At 45.8% G+C, this 17390-nt stretch overlaps 1 protein-coding gene across 2 annotated transcripts in view; it reads left to right on the forward strand.

Annotated features, from left to right (window-relative positions):
• Nucleotides 1-17390, forward strand: part of STX18 (syntaxin 18) — a 26270-nt gene continuing 8880 nt past the window's right edge. Inside the window, exons 1-4 of one of the 2 annotated variants that reach the window (XM_032223919.1) lie at nucleotides 1-215; nucleotides 14521-14588; nucleotides 15293-15408; nucleotides 15494-15571. In XM_032223919.1, the coding sequence (XP_032079810.1) occupies nucleotides 42-215; nucleotides 14521-14588; nucleotides 15293-15408; nucleotides 15494-15571 (436 nt within the window). In that variant the 5' untranslated portion in view covers nucleotides 1-41. The remainder of the gene's footprint in view (nucleotides 216-14520; nucleotides 14589-15292; nucleotides 15409-15493; nucleotides 15572-17390) is intronic. The other variant, XM_032223918.1, reaches the window with a different exon arrangement.

A 17390-nucleotide genomic window follows, 5' to 3' on the forward strand; every position in this document is an offset into this window, starting at 1 on the left:
CGCCCTCCGTCTCCTCCCCCCCCCCCGCTTCTCCTCCCGTCATGGCGGCGCCGGCGGCGGCGGACATCACGGCGCTCTTCAAGGCCTCCGTGAAGACGGTGAAGACGCGCAACAAGGCGCTGGGCGTCCCTCCCGCAGGGGCCGAGCCCGCCGCCCTCTGGCCCAGGAGAGCCCCGCGGGGCAGGGGGGGATTCTCCGCCCGCGCCCGCGAAGTGGTGAGTGCCCCTCTCGCCCCCCTCCCTCCCTCCCTCCCTCCCTCCCCCGGGGCTCCTCGGGGGACGCGCGGGCTCTTCGCCCGGACAGGCCGAGGGAGGGGCGGGCCTTGCTGACCCCCCTCCCCTCCCCCCCTCTCCCCCACCGGCCCTGGAGGCTCCGGCGAGGCGGCGGGGGAGCCTTGGGACGCGGAGGCCCCGAAGGAGGAAGCTCCAGCAGGGCCTCCTCGGTCTCTGCTCCCCTTCCCGGGAGGCGGAAGCTTCCTTCGGGGAGGAAGGCCCGGAGGCCAGAAGGAGCCTCGCCCCCCCCAGCCCCCCCCCAGCCCCCGGGCAGGGCTTTCCCAGAGGGAGGGAGGGAGGGAGGGAGGGAGGGAGGGAGGGAGGGGGGCTCTCGTCTTGGCCGGGCGGGGGGGGGCTGGCTTTGGGTTCCCTCCCGGAGCCCCCTCCTCCCCCCTCCTCCTCCTCCTCCTCCCTCCTCCCCCCTTTCTCTGCTGGTGGCTGGCATGGGGTGCCAGGACCCAGATGGTCAATCCTGGTTGGAAAGGACCTGGCATTTGCCCGTCCAGATTTAAAAGCTTTGCCTTCCGCGGTTTGTTTTGGGAAAGGAGGGATCTGCAGAGTTTTTCACTTTAAAGATTTTTAAAATCCCAAACACTCCCTTTCCTATTCTGCTAATCTTTGTTTTATTTATTATAAAAAATGCCAGATCCTCCTGCTCTTTTCCTCCTCACCACCAGCCATGGCTGAACCCAGCTCCCCTCCCGGTTCAGAGAGGCTCAGCAAAGAGACATTCTGACATTCTCCGCTTTTGAGTCCTTCCAACGTTTGTCTGTGAATTGTCCTTTCCTCCTTCCTATTAAGGGATACATTTTGGGGAAGAATAATCGTGGGTCCCGCGTTCTGTCCAGTAAACAGGCGTAGACTAAAATCACAGTCGCTTCCATGGTTAGTGAGAGAGTGCGTCTTGGCTTCCTTCAAAGCCCCCGTAAGCCTTCCGTGATCTTCCTTCCCAACTCCTGGACTGCCTCTGCCAAAGACTCGGTGAAGCACCCTGCGGCCTCCTCTTCTGCCTCCAAGGGCTGCAGGCGATGTGCAGGCCGGGACCAGGTCTCTTGCCTCACGCTTCCCAGTGCTGTTCCCCTGCTCTTCCCTGCCTTTGTTCCTCGGGGCTTCCCTTTTTCTCAGAAAGAGGGTGCCTGAGGCCTGGGCAGCCCCTGGAGGGCCTGTCAAAACTTGTGATGAGGACGCCCCCACCTCTCTTTTTTTCTCCAACCTTCACCCCTTTTTTCGCGTCTACACGCTTGGGGTACTTCCTTAAAAACCTTACTCATTGCTGATACTTGCAGAGTGAAAATACTTCTGATAAGTATTAGAATATGCTGTTCTGAATTGCCAATAGAGATTTAACACAAAATATAATAGGTTTATAATAAGAGCAGATGGCAACTGGTGTTTTGCTGTACTGAAAATTATAACCACCTCTGTTTCCTGGTTTTCTGCCTTTCCAGGGGCCAATTTTGTGTCCAGATGAAGGCAGCGTTGAATTTTACATAGCTGCTATTTGCAAAATTGCAATATAGGTAATCCTTGACTTACAACAGTTCATTTAGTGACCATTCAAGTTGAAACAGCAGTGGAAAAGTGACCTTTGACATTTTTTCACACAACAATTGCAGTAGCTCCATGGTCACGTGATCAAAATTCGGAGGCTGACTATGACTATTGTGGTGTTTTGAGGTCACGTGATCACCTTTTGTCACTTTCTAACCAGCAAAGTCAATTGGGAAGCCAGATCCACTTAACAACTGGGACAAGAAAGGTTGTAAAATGGGGCAAAAAAGTCTCATTTAACAGAAATGTTGGGCTCAATTGGGGTCGTAAGTCAAGGACTTGTATCTGTGTGCTTGTTTTAAATTTGCAAAATCCATTCTAAGTGGCTTTTGAGTGAGTGCGTACTGCAGCATCTTTGTTTTTAATTTTAATCTCCTTTGGCGACACTCATACTCCTGGGTGGATCTGCTGGATTCCTGGAAGAAGTTTTAGTTCAGGCTTTCCCCCATTTTCTTCATGGCTGAAGTCTTATTTATTCTGACAATGTAAGTCAAACAATGCAATGGGATTGCTTTATCATGCATATTTTTCACATGTACCTGTTATTTGTTGTAATACCGTAATTTGTTATGTCATATATGTTATTCATGGGAAACATTTTAAAAATCTAGCGTAAATAAGGATGTGTGCTGAAATTATTCTTTCTATAGAAAAATGGCCATAAAGCAATAAAATTACAACAACAATAAAGTTGTTAGATTCTGCACTGAACTTATTCAGGTTATTTAAGAATTAAGAGGCAATCAAATTTAAGCAATAAGTTAAGTTGCGGCAATGCCGAAACACTGTTTAGATATGCAGTTCAGTTTTGGTGGCTGAAATAGCTTGGCTATAATAATTATTGTTGTGACCGGTTTGTTACAGTCATCTGGGAAGAGTAACTGTACAGCCCATGCAGTCTAGACGGAAATCTGTTTTTGTAATTTGTTTCTGTTTGGAGTAGAAGGAAATGACACGTAGCACGTGAATTCTGTGCAGCGATTTGAAGCAACCGTTCTTACTTGACCCATTTAAAAAAAGCTGGCCCTCTTTCCGGGTCTTTTGCAGCACGTTGCCAGATACATCTAGCGAGCCAGTTTTCCCTCAGAGGGCTGTGAAAACGCTCCCTTGATGGCCCTGCCTTCCAAAAGATAAGGCCACCGACTGTCCTCTGTCCTCTGCAGCAGGTTGGCCTGAATCAATGGGCGGCTCTCCTGCATGCCTGGCCCAGGAGCACGGAGCCCCAGAGCCACCCAGAGGAGTAGTTGCTGGCCGTGGGGTGGGGGGAATTGGACTGACCGCTTGGTCCTGTTTCACTTTTTAACAGGAGGTTTTAGCAGCCTGATTTGTTTTTATCAGGTTGCTTATTACTTTATATTTTTAGGAGGCTGAGATCAGCATGTCTGAGCCCTTGTTACCAAGATAAGATTTATCTGAATGGGTTGATTGCAATGGACCCCCTCTGGCCGTCATTTGAGACAAACAAGGTTTTACTTTGGTATTGTAGAAAAATAGTTGAATCCAGAATTACCAAGGATTCGTTATTTTTTGAGGATGCCACACGTAATTTAAAAATACAAATAACCCAAAGATATGACCATAGTAAAATATGCCAGTACAACATCATAGTTAAAAGTAGACTAAATAATGCAGCAAACAAGAACAGCAGCAATTAAATGGTGGATAACAAGAAATAATCAGTAATTTTATTGAGGAAAGACTGAAGTGTGTCTATTGTTCATTTATTATGTAGAAATTGTATTTACATAGCCCCCCATTTCACAGTCCACTTACTCTACTGTTCATATAATGTGATTCTGATGTACACAATGCGGGAGACAATTTTTGTAATGTGTATCTGATTATCTATATTTTATATTTCTGTGAAAAGAATTCACTCTCTTTGCAATATATTGGAGTTTTGTAAATCTTTGCCATTGAGCAGTATCAAAGCATCTCATTGAGACTCTGTTAATATTAAAAGGGAGTGGAGGGTGAGTAAATAAGTAGCTCCAATTTTTGGTGCTTGTTTAAGGTAAATCATGAACAAAAGTCTTCCCACATGCTGTGTTCCAGTGTAAAGGAAAAAAAAGGACCGTAACTTAAGATTCAGTAACTGATGCATTGATACATTGGTAGTAATTGCAGCCTTGTAATTAGCATTCATGTTTAACTTTGCCATTTTGGCCCATTGCTTCATTGCTGACTTCTTTGATAACACTTGGGGTTTTTATCACACGGCTTTCCTGTCTTAAGTCCCACCACAACATTTCTGATTATGGGATTTAAGTCTGGATGGTGTTGGCCTTTGCAAAATGCTGATTCACAACTCTTCATCCTTCTCGTGTAGGCTTCTCTCTCATGTCCTGTAAGGGATCGTTGTCTCGCTGCAGAGTCCGTTTGTGTTTCAGCTGAAGGAGAGATGGCCCGATCCTCCAAGGTGGAGCTCAGGCTTCCTCAGGGACGGTAAACCCTCCAGGTCTTGGGTCAGCAAAGCGTCCTGGAATCACAATGCCGCCACCTTTGTACACAGGGTGGCATAGAAATTGGAATCCATGGTTTTGCTTCCACTGGATGCGAGCGGCTTCGTAACCCCGGAGGTTTCCTGGCTACCTTACCTGTGTCCATGGCATTCCTCCTGGCGTTCGAAGGGCTTCTTGGAACCCTGGAAAGAAGTACGGGCGGGGGGCCTTTTGCTTTACTACCCTCTCAGGCACCCCATTTTTAGTCAGTGCCTTTCCAATGATGGAACCACGAACCCCGTGAGAGGAAAGTCAAGAGAGGGTGCCTATAGGGTGCTGTTTGGAGATTCTTCATGGCTTCTAGAGCAATGGGCATCTCTTGCTGTCCCGACTTTCCCATTTCAAGACTTTGGATTGGTGATACCCCGGAGCTTCAGAAATCGGCCTGTGGCGTTTTCCAGACTGATGGTCGTCAGGGACTTTTGAATTAAGGTCTTCAAACATGCCTCTTGGACCCGTGTGGCAGCCGCTGCCTTATGACCAGAGGCATCGGCTGGGGACAGGCCTGGCCCACCCCAGCCCTGATGGCTTAATGAAGCCCTCACACATCTTCCCTTTAAGGGAAGCATTGGGGAACGTTTGATTACTTGGCCCTGTGGGCACACGGCGGGCTGGGTGACTTTGTCTGGGAATAAATGAAGTAAGCACCATACTTTGGGGCCTCTTGCTGACTCAGACTCTAGTTATGTATCAGCAGGACCTCAAGAGGTTCTGGAAACATCCAGTGCAAAAGATGGGCAAAAGAAATCAGAGGGTGAATACTTTCCCCCCCCCTGTTCAGGCCAGTGCTTCCCCCCCCCCCCCCCCGCTCTGCAGTAGGTCTTGCCAGTACTGTAAAAAACAAGATCTCCTTTGTGGATCTCCCAGGCTCATCCTTAGCTGTGCCTTCTTCGCCTTTCATGTCTCTGGGACCTTCGATCCTGCGGGTGAAGCATCCCAGCCTGGCTTGTGTGCTGGGAGATGGCTGTGCTGCCAGCTCTTCTCCTCCGGAGCTTGCAAGTGGGCAAAGCGCAGGCAGAGGGCAGAGCCTGAGCTTGGCCTGGCCTTTGGAGCCGAGAGAGAGAGAGAGAGAGAGAGAGGGAGAGGGAGAGAGAGGGAGGGGGGGAGGGAGGGGGAGGGAGGGGGAGAGAGGGAGATGCCGCCTTTTGCCGTTCTCCCACCAACTGCCAATGCACGTGAGGAGATTCGGGGCCTTTTAATTGGCGAGAGAGTCATGTTTTCAATGTGAACCAATATCACGAAGATGAAAGCCTGTTCAGAGGAAAAGGAGGCCATCTGGATAGGTTCTTCTAGGAAGCTTGGCTTGTATGTTCCACGGAAAGCAATTCAGAAGCCACCCGGCTTTTTGAGTGTGTGTGTGATGATTCCTAAACAGAAAATGTGGGTTTTTTTTTTTTTTGTAGAAGAGTGTCTTTGTTGGATCTCATTCCTTACCATTTACCAGTACCAGACTTTCTCACAATGTTGACATCTTGTTAACTGTTTTCTTCCAAGTATTGCCTTTGTTTAAATTTTAAAGCTCTATTCTAGCCAAACTTCATTCTTTGTCCCTCCTTTTTTCTTTCTTTTCTCTTTTTTAAAATAGTAAATAGTAAAATAGTAATTCTTTGTCTCTCTCTTGAACACTCACTTTACCATGGCGCATTTCTGTTTTGTGAAGGAGGAAAAGCTATAAGCTGTGGAAGGAAGGAAAAATAAAAGGAAATATCTCAGATTTTTTGCTGAGCAAAATTTTCAAATCTAATTCCAAATATGATACTTCACAGTGTTTAATACTGATTCGTTATTGAAGTTTCACTTAGTTTGGCTGTTTAAAAACAGACGAAAACTGTCAAGTTATAATATTTGGAAATAGGCCTTAAAGATATAATGATATTTGTTTATCCTGAATTAAATTATAAAAAAATTCCATAGGAGGTAAATATTTTCTCAACACAGCCCAACCCAGCGAGGCATTCAAACTCATATCCAACTAAATATAATAAATGCAGCTTTGTGTTTTTGTTACAAATTTTTGAACGTGTTATTTTAGTGTAAATTTCAAATTTGTTTTTGTAAGGTAAATAAAATAGTACAAAGGAATTTTAGATAAGAGACGGCTGTCAAGCTTCTGGGTCCTGGGGAGATTTTGTAAAAATAAAATGAAAGTTAGGATTGAAACTGATTCTTTTTAAACATGGGAGCCAGGAACTTGATAAATGTATTAGGATTTTATTTTTGGATGGGGAGTGCTTTCTTATATTTTGGCCTTGTCATTGGGGCCGAATCAGAGGCAGAATTTGTCCCCAGATTCCCTTTGGGCTTGTTGTTTGGTAGCATGGCTAGTATCCTGCGTTGGACATAACAGAGCATGTTTCCCACTTTGATAGGGCAGATCAAATGATTTGTGTTAACTTTTTTTTCCCCAGAAAAAAAGGTCACAAGGTAATTAAAATGTCACCTTACTGTGCAGTTTGTACATATTAAATGGGTCTGAAATTTCTGTATTGTTGCCTCTTAACGTTGTTGATTGATTTGATTTGATTGATTGATTTAATAAATTTATAGGCTGCCTGTTGTCTTTTCAAAGTTCTTTGAAAAGAAATTGTGGCAATAAAGTGGCTGATGGGCTCCTTCGCAGCCTCCCCATCCGATCTGCCCTTGCTGCCGTTTTTTTATTCTTCAATGAAATACATCTCGCCTCCTTCAGACAAGCCTCCTTCAGACAAGCCTCTGCGCTTATTCCCGCATGGCCTCCTTGGTTTTGCAGCTCAAGCAAGCATGCGAGGAGAGGAAAATAACGAGAAAGGGAAGCATGAAAGCAGCCGAATCCTTAGCACCAAAATGAATGTTTAATTAAAGGAGGGGACATGCTTAAAAACCCCAAATGCTGCCTTTTGTGTGGCCTGTGCAAAGCTCCTTCTCCTCCTCTCGCAGTGGATGCAGCTAGTATAGACGAAGAACCAGGGCTTACCTTTGCAAGCTGGAATGTCCTGCAGACAATTAAGTTGTGGTCAGGCTTTAGAAAAATACAAAGTTCTCCAACTATGATTTTGTAAACATGCTGCAATAACATTTCATTATATTTAACAGTTTCATATAGAAAGCTGATACTCTCACAAGGCATTGATTAAAGGTAAAACATCAAGAAAGAAAAAAATATTAAATTAGAACTTCAGTTAGGATGTTGACAGTTGACTTGTAATATTAAACAGATGTGCATATTCTTGAAATAATCCTGTTTCGAAACTTCGTAGCCAAGATCTGAAAAAAAATGCTACATGATTTTTTATTAATATTAAAGTCCCTTTGACTTTGGACTACCCTTTCCTCCCTTTTCTGCCCATGTCTTGATAGGGAAGTGTTAAAAAAGTCGTGTTTAAGAACAAAATGCTACTACCTATCATCTAGTTTATAATAAACAAATCTGCCATTTGCTATTTAGGTTAAATTCTTGTTGCATGGTTGAGAGGGATAAGGAAGACTATTGGATGCCGCTTATAACAAATTAATTCAGTTTTCTGCAATGAATTGAAGTTTAGTATTATGTTGTTTCTTTTTTTTTCAACAAGAGAGGAATATTAGTAGTCAGTTGTACACGTTTTCCTGGATGACCATCCATTTTTGCAGTTGGATGCATGAGAAGATACTGAAATTTCCCTAAATTATTTTCTTGAGATGAAGGTTGAGGCAGTATTTGTAAAATGAAATGACTAGCAATGAAGTTATTATTCTTTTGTAATTGTTTCATCTTTCCAGTTTTTGTTAAGAACTCAAATCTACAAATTATCCAATAAATCCTCTGTATTCTCTTATCTGCTCTAGAAAATACCATCTTATTTCTCCACTGATAAATGAAATGAGGAGATTTAGCTTCGTCTGTCATAGCCTATTTACATTTCTTCCTCTTTACTAAGAGCCTACGGCTGGGGGAGTCACACAAGCAGAATGTCGACCGGGGGGGGGGGGGCGGGGGGGGGGGCTGGCCCCTTTTCTGCCACACCAATAAACGCCTGGAAAATAAACCCCTGGTCACTTTGCGGCCTTTTAAAAAATTGGCCACCCGTTAAACACACAGCAGCTGAAATCCTAATTATGGCTTTGCATAACTGGTTTAAAGATTCTTGGGATTTTGGTGATGAAATGATAAATGTAAACAACCACCTATCAGTAACGGTTCATAATTCCCAAGTAATCTTTTAATTATCATTTTATGTTTCCATTAAACGGAGAATCAACCATTGTTCTTTCATACAAGATCTCTTGCTAGGAAGGAGTGACCTGAGACCATTCGCTGGAGCCTAACATGACTGTCACATTTCTTGCCTCCCAAAGTCTCTGGCTAAATATGCGACTCGTGGCAAAGGATTGCCTGGTTACGATTTTGGCATTCAGCAGGTAGCCAACTCCCACACACCCAGGTGCCTTTCAACAGTTATTAGGCTGATTGTCTGGATTACCTTGACAGGTGGGAAAGATAAATTTATTTATTGACTAGGCTTTTATCCTGCCTTTATTACCTTACAAGTAGCTCAAGGCAGTGACACTGTGTCTAGTATTGCTTCCTCCTCCTGTTTTCTCCGCCACAGCAGCCCTCTGAGGGAGAGGGACCGATGCCACCCAGCCAGCTTTCATGTTGAAGACTGGACTGGAACTGACTGTCCCCCAGTTTCTAATCCAGCACCTTCCCCACTGGATCAGAGGGGCCTCCCTGGCCTCTACCCCAGAGACCCTGGACACACGGGGGGGGGGGGGGGGGGCGGCTGGAATTGAATAGAACCAATGGCCTTGCACAGGCATTGGGGGTAGCCATTGGGGGGACTCTCTGGATAAAAAGCCACAGATGAAGAAAGGTGTGCTAGGAAGACCATTCATTTGCCAAACAGCATGCGATTGGCATTAATTTCAAATTTACGTGTATCAGCTATCCAATTAAAATATTAATATGGGATAAGTAAAATTAATCTGTTGAATGTTCTCGTTCACTTGGTGTGGATGGTCTGAATCCACATTGTTGTATTTTGATTTCCTTTAGCCTAGAGGTTTAGAAGAAGTTTGTGACTTCCCTCGAAAATTAAATATATTAGTTCTAGGATGGAAATTTTGTATTTTTTGATTTGGAGGAAAAATATGAGCAATATACAAATAATAACTTGATCCCTCAAAAATTATGGAGACTATTTTCAGTTTAAACAAAAAATAATTCTGATCGTAATATTTGAATTCTTGGGAGACACTTGGTTTTAATGTGAGCTGCTTCAGAATGGAAGTTGACTCACTTGAATGAGTTTTATGTCACCTAAAGACAAATGTTTAAAAACTTAGGGTTGGGGTTTTTTTTTGGTATAAAAGTCATCCCCCCCCCCCCCCGCATGCAGCGATGCCGATTGTTCAGCACTTTAACCTCTTTGCAGCGTGGCCAAAGGGCACATTCTCTGCCGTGTTCAGCATTTGGCCCTCTTAGCTTGAGCAACGGGAACCCTGCCCCTTTCAAGTTTAATCTTTGGCTTTGAATCTCCCTCCCTCCCTCCCTCCCTCCCTCCCTCTCCCCCCCTTAACATAACCCTGGGTCCCTTTTGTTGAGATTCCTGCCGCCAGGCGTCCTTCAGAGCCAACGCTCAGGGCAGGTCCTGGCCCTGGGTTTCTGCTGCGGGGGGGGGGGGGACCCTCGGTTGATCTGCCGATTGCTGTTCCTGGGGAGATTGCTGTTATCATTAGCTGAGCAACTGTGCATTGTTGCAGTCATGATTAGATGATGCTCATGCTGAAATAAAAGACAGTTTTGTCTAATTCCTGTGCCTATTTAATAAAAACATCTATTTTTTTTTTTAAAAAAAGGCAATTTTGAAAATATGCGGAATGTAGCAATTAACCTACGTGCATGTATGGAATAGTAGAAAAGGAGCAACTTACTGCATTCAGAGGGAGATCTGATAGGCTGGAACTGCTTAAAGCCTCAGCTGCTGAAGATCCGCCCTGGGGATTTTAAGAAACCCTTTAACAGATGAAAGTATATTTTGAAAAGTCTGACCTTACAGCAATCATAAAATGAAAATGAAACAGGGCTGCTGCTTCTTCTTCTTCTTCCCCTGCAACAACCGGAGAGGCCATCTGGGTCTAATCCTGTAATTAGGGGCCGACTTCAATTACCTATTCAAAGGTGGAGCAGCAGCAGAGAGAGAGCTGCGTCTAGACCCCCCTTGACCACAGCCGCACAGAGGGACACCCCCCCCCCCCGGGCTGACTGTATCTAGCGTCCGGTTCGGCTGGTTGTTTATTTGTTGATTCCTTTTGCTACCATGTTTTTGAATCTGGGAAAAGTTTGTTCTGGAACAATCCCTCAAGAAAAAGATGGAATCAGCTGACAGAGTGGGACTTCAGGGTGATTTTAGAAAGCTTTTTAATTTTCCATCCGATACGGTTTTCTATCCCTATCTCCTAAAACTGCACTCTCTGGGGTACGTTGCATAATAACAAGCTCATTAAGGCCAAACTGAAGGGGAGCCTGTTTCCTCCGGACGCTCCTCCTCCTCGGGTGTATTTCTCCCCTCTGACAAGTTGGAGGTTGGGCGTATCTAAGGTTGGGAGCAGAAGGACAAACGGGGGGGGGGGGGGGAAGGGGAGGGGGGGGTCAGCCTTTGGCCGATGGAGCTCTTGTGACAGGATGGCTCTCACCGCTAAACGACAAGGGGGCCATCGGGAGGTGGGTCGGGCTGGGTCAGTCTTGGTATTCTCAGCCACCCAGCCTTAAATGGCATGGGGGTTGGCTTGGCTCATCCGGCAAAAGCGTCCCTGCCTGGGATGGGGGGGGGAGGAGGGGGAGGAGGGGAGAGTGAGTTGGACACTTCGTGGACTCTGCCTCCCCTGCCTTCCTCCTGGGGAGTCCCCTGACTTTGGCGATTTGGAAGCTGTAGCTCTTCCAGAAGGTGGGCCAGTGAGTGGGGAGTGAGCCTCCCCTCAGGCCCTTCATTACCATTCCCCCCCCCATTGAGGCGTCTGTAGTGGGGCGAAGGAGGGGATGCTACCTAAGGAAACAGGCCAGGACCCCCCCTCCCCCCCCGAGGAAGAAATATGGGGAGGAGCCGCCCTAATTCTTTGGGCTGCTTAAAGATGCCAGTGGGAGCAATGCAGTAAAATATAAGGAGCTCCTCCTGTAGTCGCGCGTTCCTTCTCTGTGTCCCAGGGAGGGCGGGAACAACTTGAGCGTTTCTGGTTGCCATTTGAGGAGCGTATTGCACCTCCTGGGACTTTTCCCAAGACCACTTGCGGCTCCAGATCCAGCCCTGCGGCACCCTTGGGGCTTAACGGAGCCAATGGCCATGGAAACAATGCCCCCCCCCGCCCCCCCCTCCACCCGCTCTTCCCATGGGGAAGAGGCCTGTTTTCCCAGGGCCACTGGATGCTACTGCATTCGTCTCTGGCTTATGCTGGTTATGCTTATATACATTTTAAAAATAGGAATGAACAACAAAGCCCTCTGGATTTGGGGGCAGGACGCCTGGGGTGCCAGCCTCAACACCCCCCCCCCACGGCTGCAGAGATTCCCTCTCCCCAGACAGTGTCCCCAGGCACATTCTGAGCAGAGAAAAGCTCCAGGACCAAACCTCTGGTCCTCTGATGACCGACCCAGGTTGGATCCCACCATGTAAGAGTGGTTTAAATGTCTTGACAAGAATGGCCAAGAAAAGCGGCAGAATGAGGGAGGAGACTCCCACCATTTCATGTAAATCGCAAAAGGGAAACTTTCGGCAGTTCAGTTTCCACCCCCGCCAGAGGTGGGTTGCTGCTGGTTCATCCGAAGAGGTAATTCAGGAATCCGGGCCTGGGCCGTAGAACCGGCAGTGACCCTGGCCTGCCACGCCCCTGAACCAAGTGCCTCTGAGCAGGAACCCCTCCAGCACCCCAACATTTTAGCTTTCAAAAGTGAAATCCAGCCCCCCACTGGACGAAAGTTGCACTTCCCCCCACCCCCCCAAAAGATCCAGGCACCCAAAAGTAATCTCATAACTTGCGGATGGAACTTACTTTTAAGTAAACATTCATAAACCCAAACAGTTGTTTTATTTTTTTTTAAAAAAAAGATCTGTCCCAATCAGCCTTCCCCTTAATGAGCGTTTCATGTGGTCAGGGGGGGGGGGGGGAAGTCGAGGGAGGGCCTGTGAGCTCTGCTGGGAAGAATTCAAGTTAGCAATTGAGAACTGTTGCAAGTGAAGTGCATTTAATCAGTACAAAGTCAATTTCAATAAACATGTATTTTGCCTATTTCTTTAAAAATTACTGTTCTTAGCATTTCTCACAGCTGCTTTTGCGTTGCGTTTTGTGAGGTTTTGGATCATTGTGTGAAAATATAAATATTAACTGAAGTTCTGATTAGAGTTGGGCAATAAAACAAAAAAGGGGAATATTATTATTAAAATCAGATGTATATCGAAATAGAAGATGTACACAGGCCAGTCTGTGGATCTGGTTTATATGGCGCAGCTTCCATTTATTCTTTCGACTCTGAAGGAAAAGCTTGTCTTAACAACAACACACACCAACTTCCCTTTGTTTGTGCAGATCATAATCAAGTAGTAAAGTAAACCGGACGTGCGTCCTTGAACTCAAGTAGCTTACTCAGAAGCAAGCAGGCCGAGGGTGATGGGACGTGGGCAAAGCGCCCCAAACAGGCCTGCAAGATAGGCAGAGTTTCACCGACTGGCAGGATGAGAGGCCTGGGAGCAGCCTTTCCACCGGGTGGGTGGGTGGGTGGGTGGGTGGGAGAAGAGTCGAGAGGATGGGCAGTTGACTCAAATAGCTCTCCTCTTTGTCTCCAGTTATACAACTACACGAAAGGAGCTGCTTGAGGGAGGGATGGGCTTCTGCCAAGGCCACTCCTGGGATGTGGGATGCAGCAGAAGGAAACAGAGGATAGAAATAAAGCTTCAGCAACCGAGGGTTAAATCGCAAGCAGGAGAGTTTGTGTAAGAAACTCTCCCCCACCTACCCTCCCCCCAGGCTGTCTCTCACCTGGGCCCGTACTGAGGAAGCGAAACACCCCATGGGATTAATTTCCCATATTTTCTGAGAGCAGCTTAATATGCCAGTGAATGAATTGGTTGTCTTTTAAAGTGCTTCTTCACAGGGGACCCTTAATACTTTCTTCTTCTTCCAGCTAATTCACTTTCTCTCCTCCGTGTTCGACTCCGGCAAGAGGGGAACCCTCTCAGTTGGTTTGCTACTTAGCCCTGTCCTGCACGAATAGGTTTTCCAGACTGAATTTGAATTTTGTCTTTAATCTCTTGGTTCCTTTAAACTCTTGGTTTAATTCCGGTTTCTGTTTAAATGCCTGGAAGGAGACCTGTCCAGTAACAGCCAAGCAGGGCCTCTAGGTAGAATGTGCCACCTGCGCTTGTCAAAAGGGAAGTCAGTCTCCGACCCTCCTCGGCTGTTCCACTTTTCCTCCTGTTGATGCAAACCAGAAGCTGAGCCAGATCGATCATTAGAGGGAGCCAGACTGTCTCCTGCTTTTCTCCCCTCCCAAGGAATTAAACCTTTGGTTTAAGATCTCCTTGCTGGATAGGAATTGATCTGAATGACCTTCAAAATAAAGTTTTAACTTGTGGCTGAAAACGAGCCTCCTCCTCCTCATCTTCTGGGAGGCTGACTGGTCCTGCATGGGTTCTGGACTGCCAGAGTGTTGTACCATCACCACTCCTCCTCCTCCTCCTCCTCCTCCTCCTCCTCCTCCTCCTCCTCCTCCCTACCCAGAGAAGTGGCAGTAGCTCAGTCCCTGCCCCCTCCTTGACAGCAGTGGGTCTGGTGAGCAGGGAAGGAGGGGTGGCTGGTCTAGTGAAGAAAAAAGGCCAGGGGAGACAGGAGAGCAGCCTTCCAATATTTGAGAGGCTGCCGCACAGAGGAAGCGGTCAACCTGTTTTCCAAAGCACCCAAAGGCCAGGCAAGAAAACAATGGATGGGAACTGGAAATAAGGAGAGATTCAACCTGGAAATAAGGAGAGATTTTCTGACAATGAGAACACTCAACTGATGGAGCAGAGGTTGCCTCCAGAAGTTGTGGGAGCTTCATCCCTGGAAGCTTTCCAGAAGAGGCTGGACTTCTATCTGTCAGAAACGGTGTAGAGTCTCCTGCTTGGGCTGAGGGGGGTTGGATTAGATGACCTACAAGATCCCTTCCTACTCTGCTTAATCTGTTAATTTTTACTATTCATTCATTTTAGGTTAATAACATTGGGAAACTCAAAGACTTTCTTCTGCAGCACCGGAAAGATTATATTAATGCTTATAGGTAAGTGTCATGATTGAAAAAGTGAAAATTGATAATCGTGAGAAAAAATACGTATGAATCAGTTCTCCCATGCCAATTTCCCAGTCTGACACTGAATTTAGTGGCATGGTACAGAGCTTAATTGTCCTTGGCGTAGGCAAAAAAGAGTTTATACACTCTCAGCGGGAGGGCTGTTCTAAGGGCTGGATCCCGGCTGATGCTTGGGGGCATTTTAATATGTCGCTGCCAGCCTTTCTCTGGGAGGCTCCTGGAATGGGAATAAAGGCATCAGGAGGCATAGTTTTCAAGCGGGGGGGGGGCAGGGAATATAACACACAGGAATCCCTGGTTGCCACTTGATGGTTCTGGTTGCCTGGCCCTCTAAGTACATAAATAAACAAGAATTCGCTCATGCGAATTCTGATAATTCTAATTATTTTAATAGGCCCTCCTTATTGTGTCAGGTAAACAAATGTCACAAAAAATGGGAAAGGAGCAGAAATGTGAGAATTCATTTAAAATAAGGAAGTTTGCGCTGCAGTCCCTCTCTTCTTCTTCTGTTCACTCAAATGACCTCATGACTGAGTTGGGCGTTACATTAAGAGTAGCTCCGAGGCAGGGAATCAATTTCCATAGTCAACATTCATTATCCTTTTCTAAAGATTGTGCAAAGTACTGAGCTTTTCTTCAGAAAACATGGCTGAACTATCGGCTGTCTTTCCCAGCCACCTCATGTCAGAGTACGTGCGAATGTCGGACACGGATCGAGATCAGATTGACCAAGATGCCCAGATCTTCATGAGAACCTGTGCTGATGCGATTCAGCAGCTCAGAGCAGAAGGTAATTTAAGCTCCATGTGGGGCTTTAGCCGGAAGGGCGCAGAGCTCCTTTGGGAAAAATAAGCTTCTGTATCTTTTCATTTCAGCACACAAGGACATCCATTCCCTACAAGTGAAGCAGCACCGAGAAACTGTATTGGATTTCATTGCAGACTACTTAAAAAGTATCAGGTTTTTTTGAAATAACCATACTTGTGTTTATATGTTTTGCAAAATTAGTCTCTGTGACGGCTTCATTTTCAGAAATTCTCTTCCATGTGCCATATGCCAATTGAAAAGCAAGTTCTCCAGTGGGAAAGGAGGAGTCGGCCAATTTCCTGGAAGAATCTGGCTGGCAGCCTAACGCAGCCTGGTGCACAGTGGTTTCTGTGGACAGTGGGCTCTGGGGGCTTAAGTGATAATGGAGTAGTTATTAAACAAACAAAAAAGCTTTTTAACTGCTCGGAAAGAGGCAAAGTGTTCTTAATAAGTCCACTGATAGTAGTGAGATGGTGGAAAAAAAAAACCCAGAAGAATATTTAAAACAGCAGAAAACATTTCATTTCATTAACATCGAGTTTTAATAATACCTCCATTTTCCCCCTACCTCCTAAATCTTGAAATCTACCTGTGTAGTCACTAGGAGTTGAAAATGGCTTGGTGGCACAAGATCATTCAATTCCTCAAATAATTCACTCTCTTTAACCTGACATGTAGCTAATAACAGAGTCACATGGTTCATTTTCCATAAAATTGGGAAAACAAATGTTATCCTCATTTGTGCACCAAACCTTTTTTCAGCAATCTAAAACTCTTTCATTTATTTTAGGAGTAAGACAATGCAGTTTTTAAAATTCCCAAATTTACTTCCTATTGTATATTATTGCAGTAACTCTTCTTGAACAAGGTAACCTTCACCCGTGTCTCAATATTCAAAACATTGCCAGTCAGAAATACCTATGCAAGTTATCTTTAGCCCAAAGATTTAGCCGCTCCATTATCCCAAATAGATTTGGAAACGATTGTAAATTTTAAGTTTAAATGTTTTTATAATCAAGATATGTAAATGATCAGATCTGGGAGGCTTTACTGTGGTTATGCTTAAAATGAGAAATAGAAAAAAATAATTTAAATGATCAAATTGAAGTCATTTCAAAAGATCAGTCTCTGTGGCACTAGACCAAAGGCCCTCTGACCTCCAGCCACTCACCCTGGATGAACTTCAGGTGAGAGCTGAGCTGAAGGCTGTAAATCCCAACAAAGCTGCAGGTCCAGATGGGGTGTTGGGGAAAGTGGTAGAAACCTGTGCTGACCAATTAACAGGGGTCCTGACAAGGATTTCTAACCTCTCCCTGCAACAGGCTAGATCCCTATCATGCTTGAAAGCACCCACAATTATCCCAGTTCCAAAGAAAGCAGCCACAAAAAGCTTGAATGACTGTAGGCCCATTGCACTGACGTCTACAGTGATGAAGTGCTTTGAGAGGCTGGTCCCACAACACCTCAGGTCCCGCCTTCCACCAAATTTTGATCAACACCAGTTTGCTTATAGAAGCAACAGGTCGACGGGGGCCGCCATCTCCACTGCTCTTCGTATTGCACTGAGCCACCTTGAGAAATCTGGGAATTATGTCAGTATGCTTTTTACAGACTGTAGCTCGGCCTTTAACACCATCTTCCCAGGAATTCTCATTGAAAAGTTGACTGACCTGAATTTCCCTCCCCTCACTTGTGAATGGATCAAAGACTTCCTGACGGATTGTCCACAAACACTAAGAGTTGGGTCCTTTATATCTTCCACGCTGCACATCAGCACAGGCTCCCCTCAGGGCTGTGTGGTCAGCCCATACCTGTACTCGCTGTATACATGTGACTGCATATCCTCTGTTCCATCCAACATCATAATAAAGTTTGCACATAACAATGCTGGGTCTCATAACTGGAGGAGATGAATCAGCATACAGGGAAGAAGTCCAGAAGGTCTCCGCATGGTGCTCAAGAAAC

Source organism: Thamnophis elegans, chromosome 9 (genome assembly GCF_009769535.1).
Source record: "Thamnophis elegans isolate rThaEle1 chromosome 9, rThaEle1.pri, whole genome shotgun sequence".
NCBI lineage: Eukaryota > Metazoa > Chordata > Lepidosauria > Squamata > Colubridae > Thamnophis > Thamnophis elegans.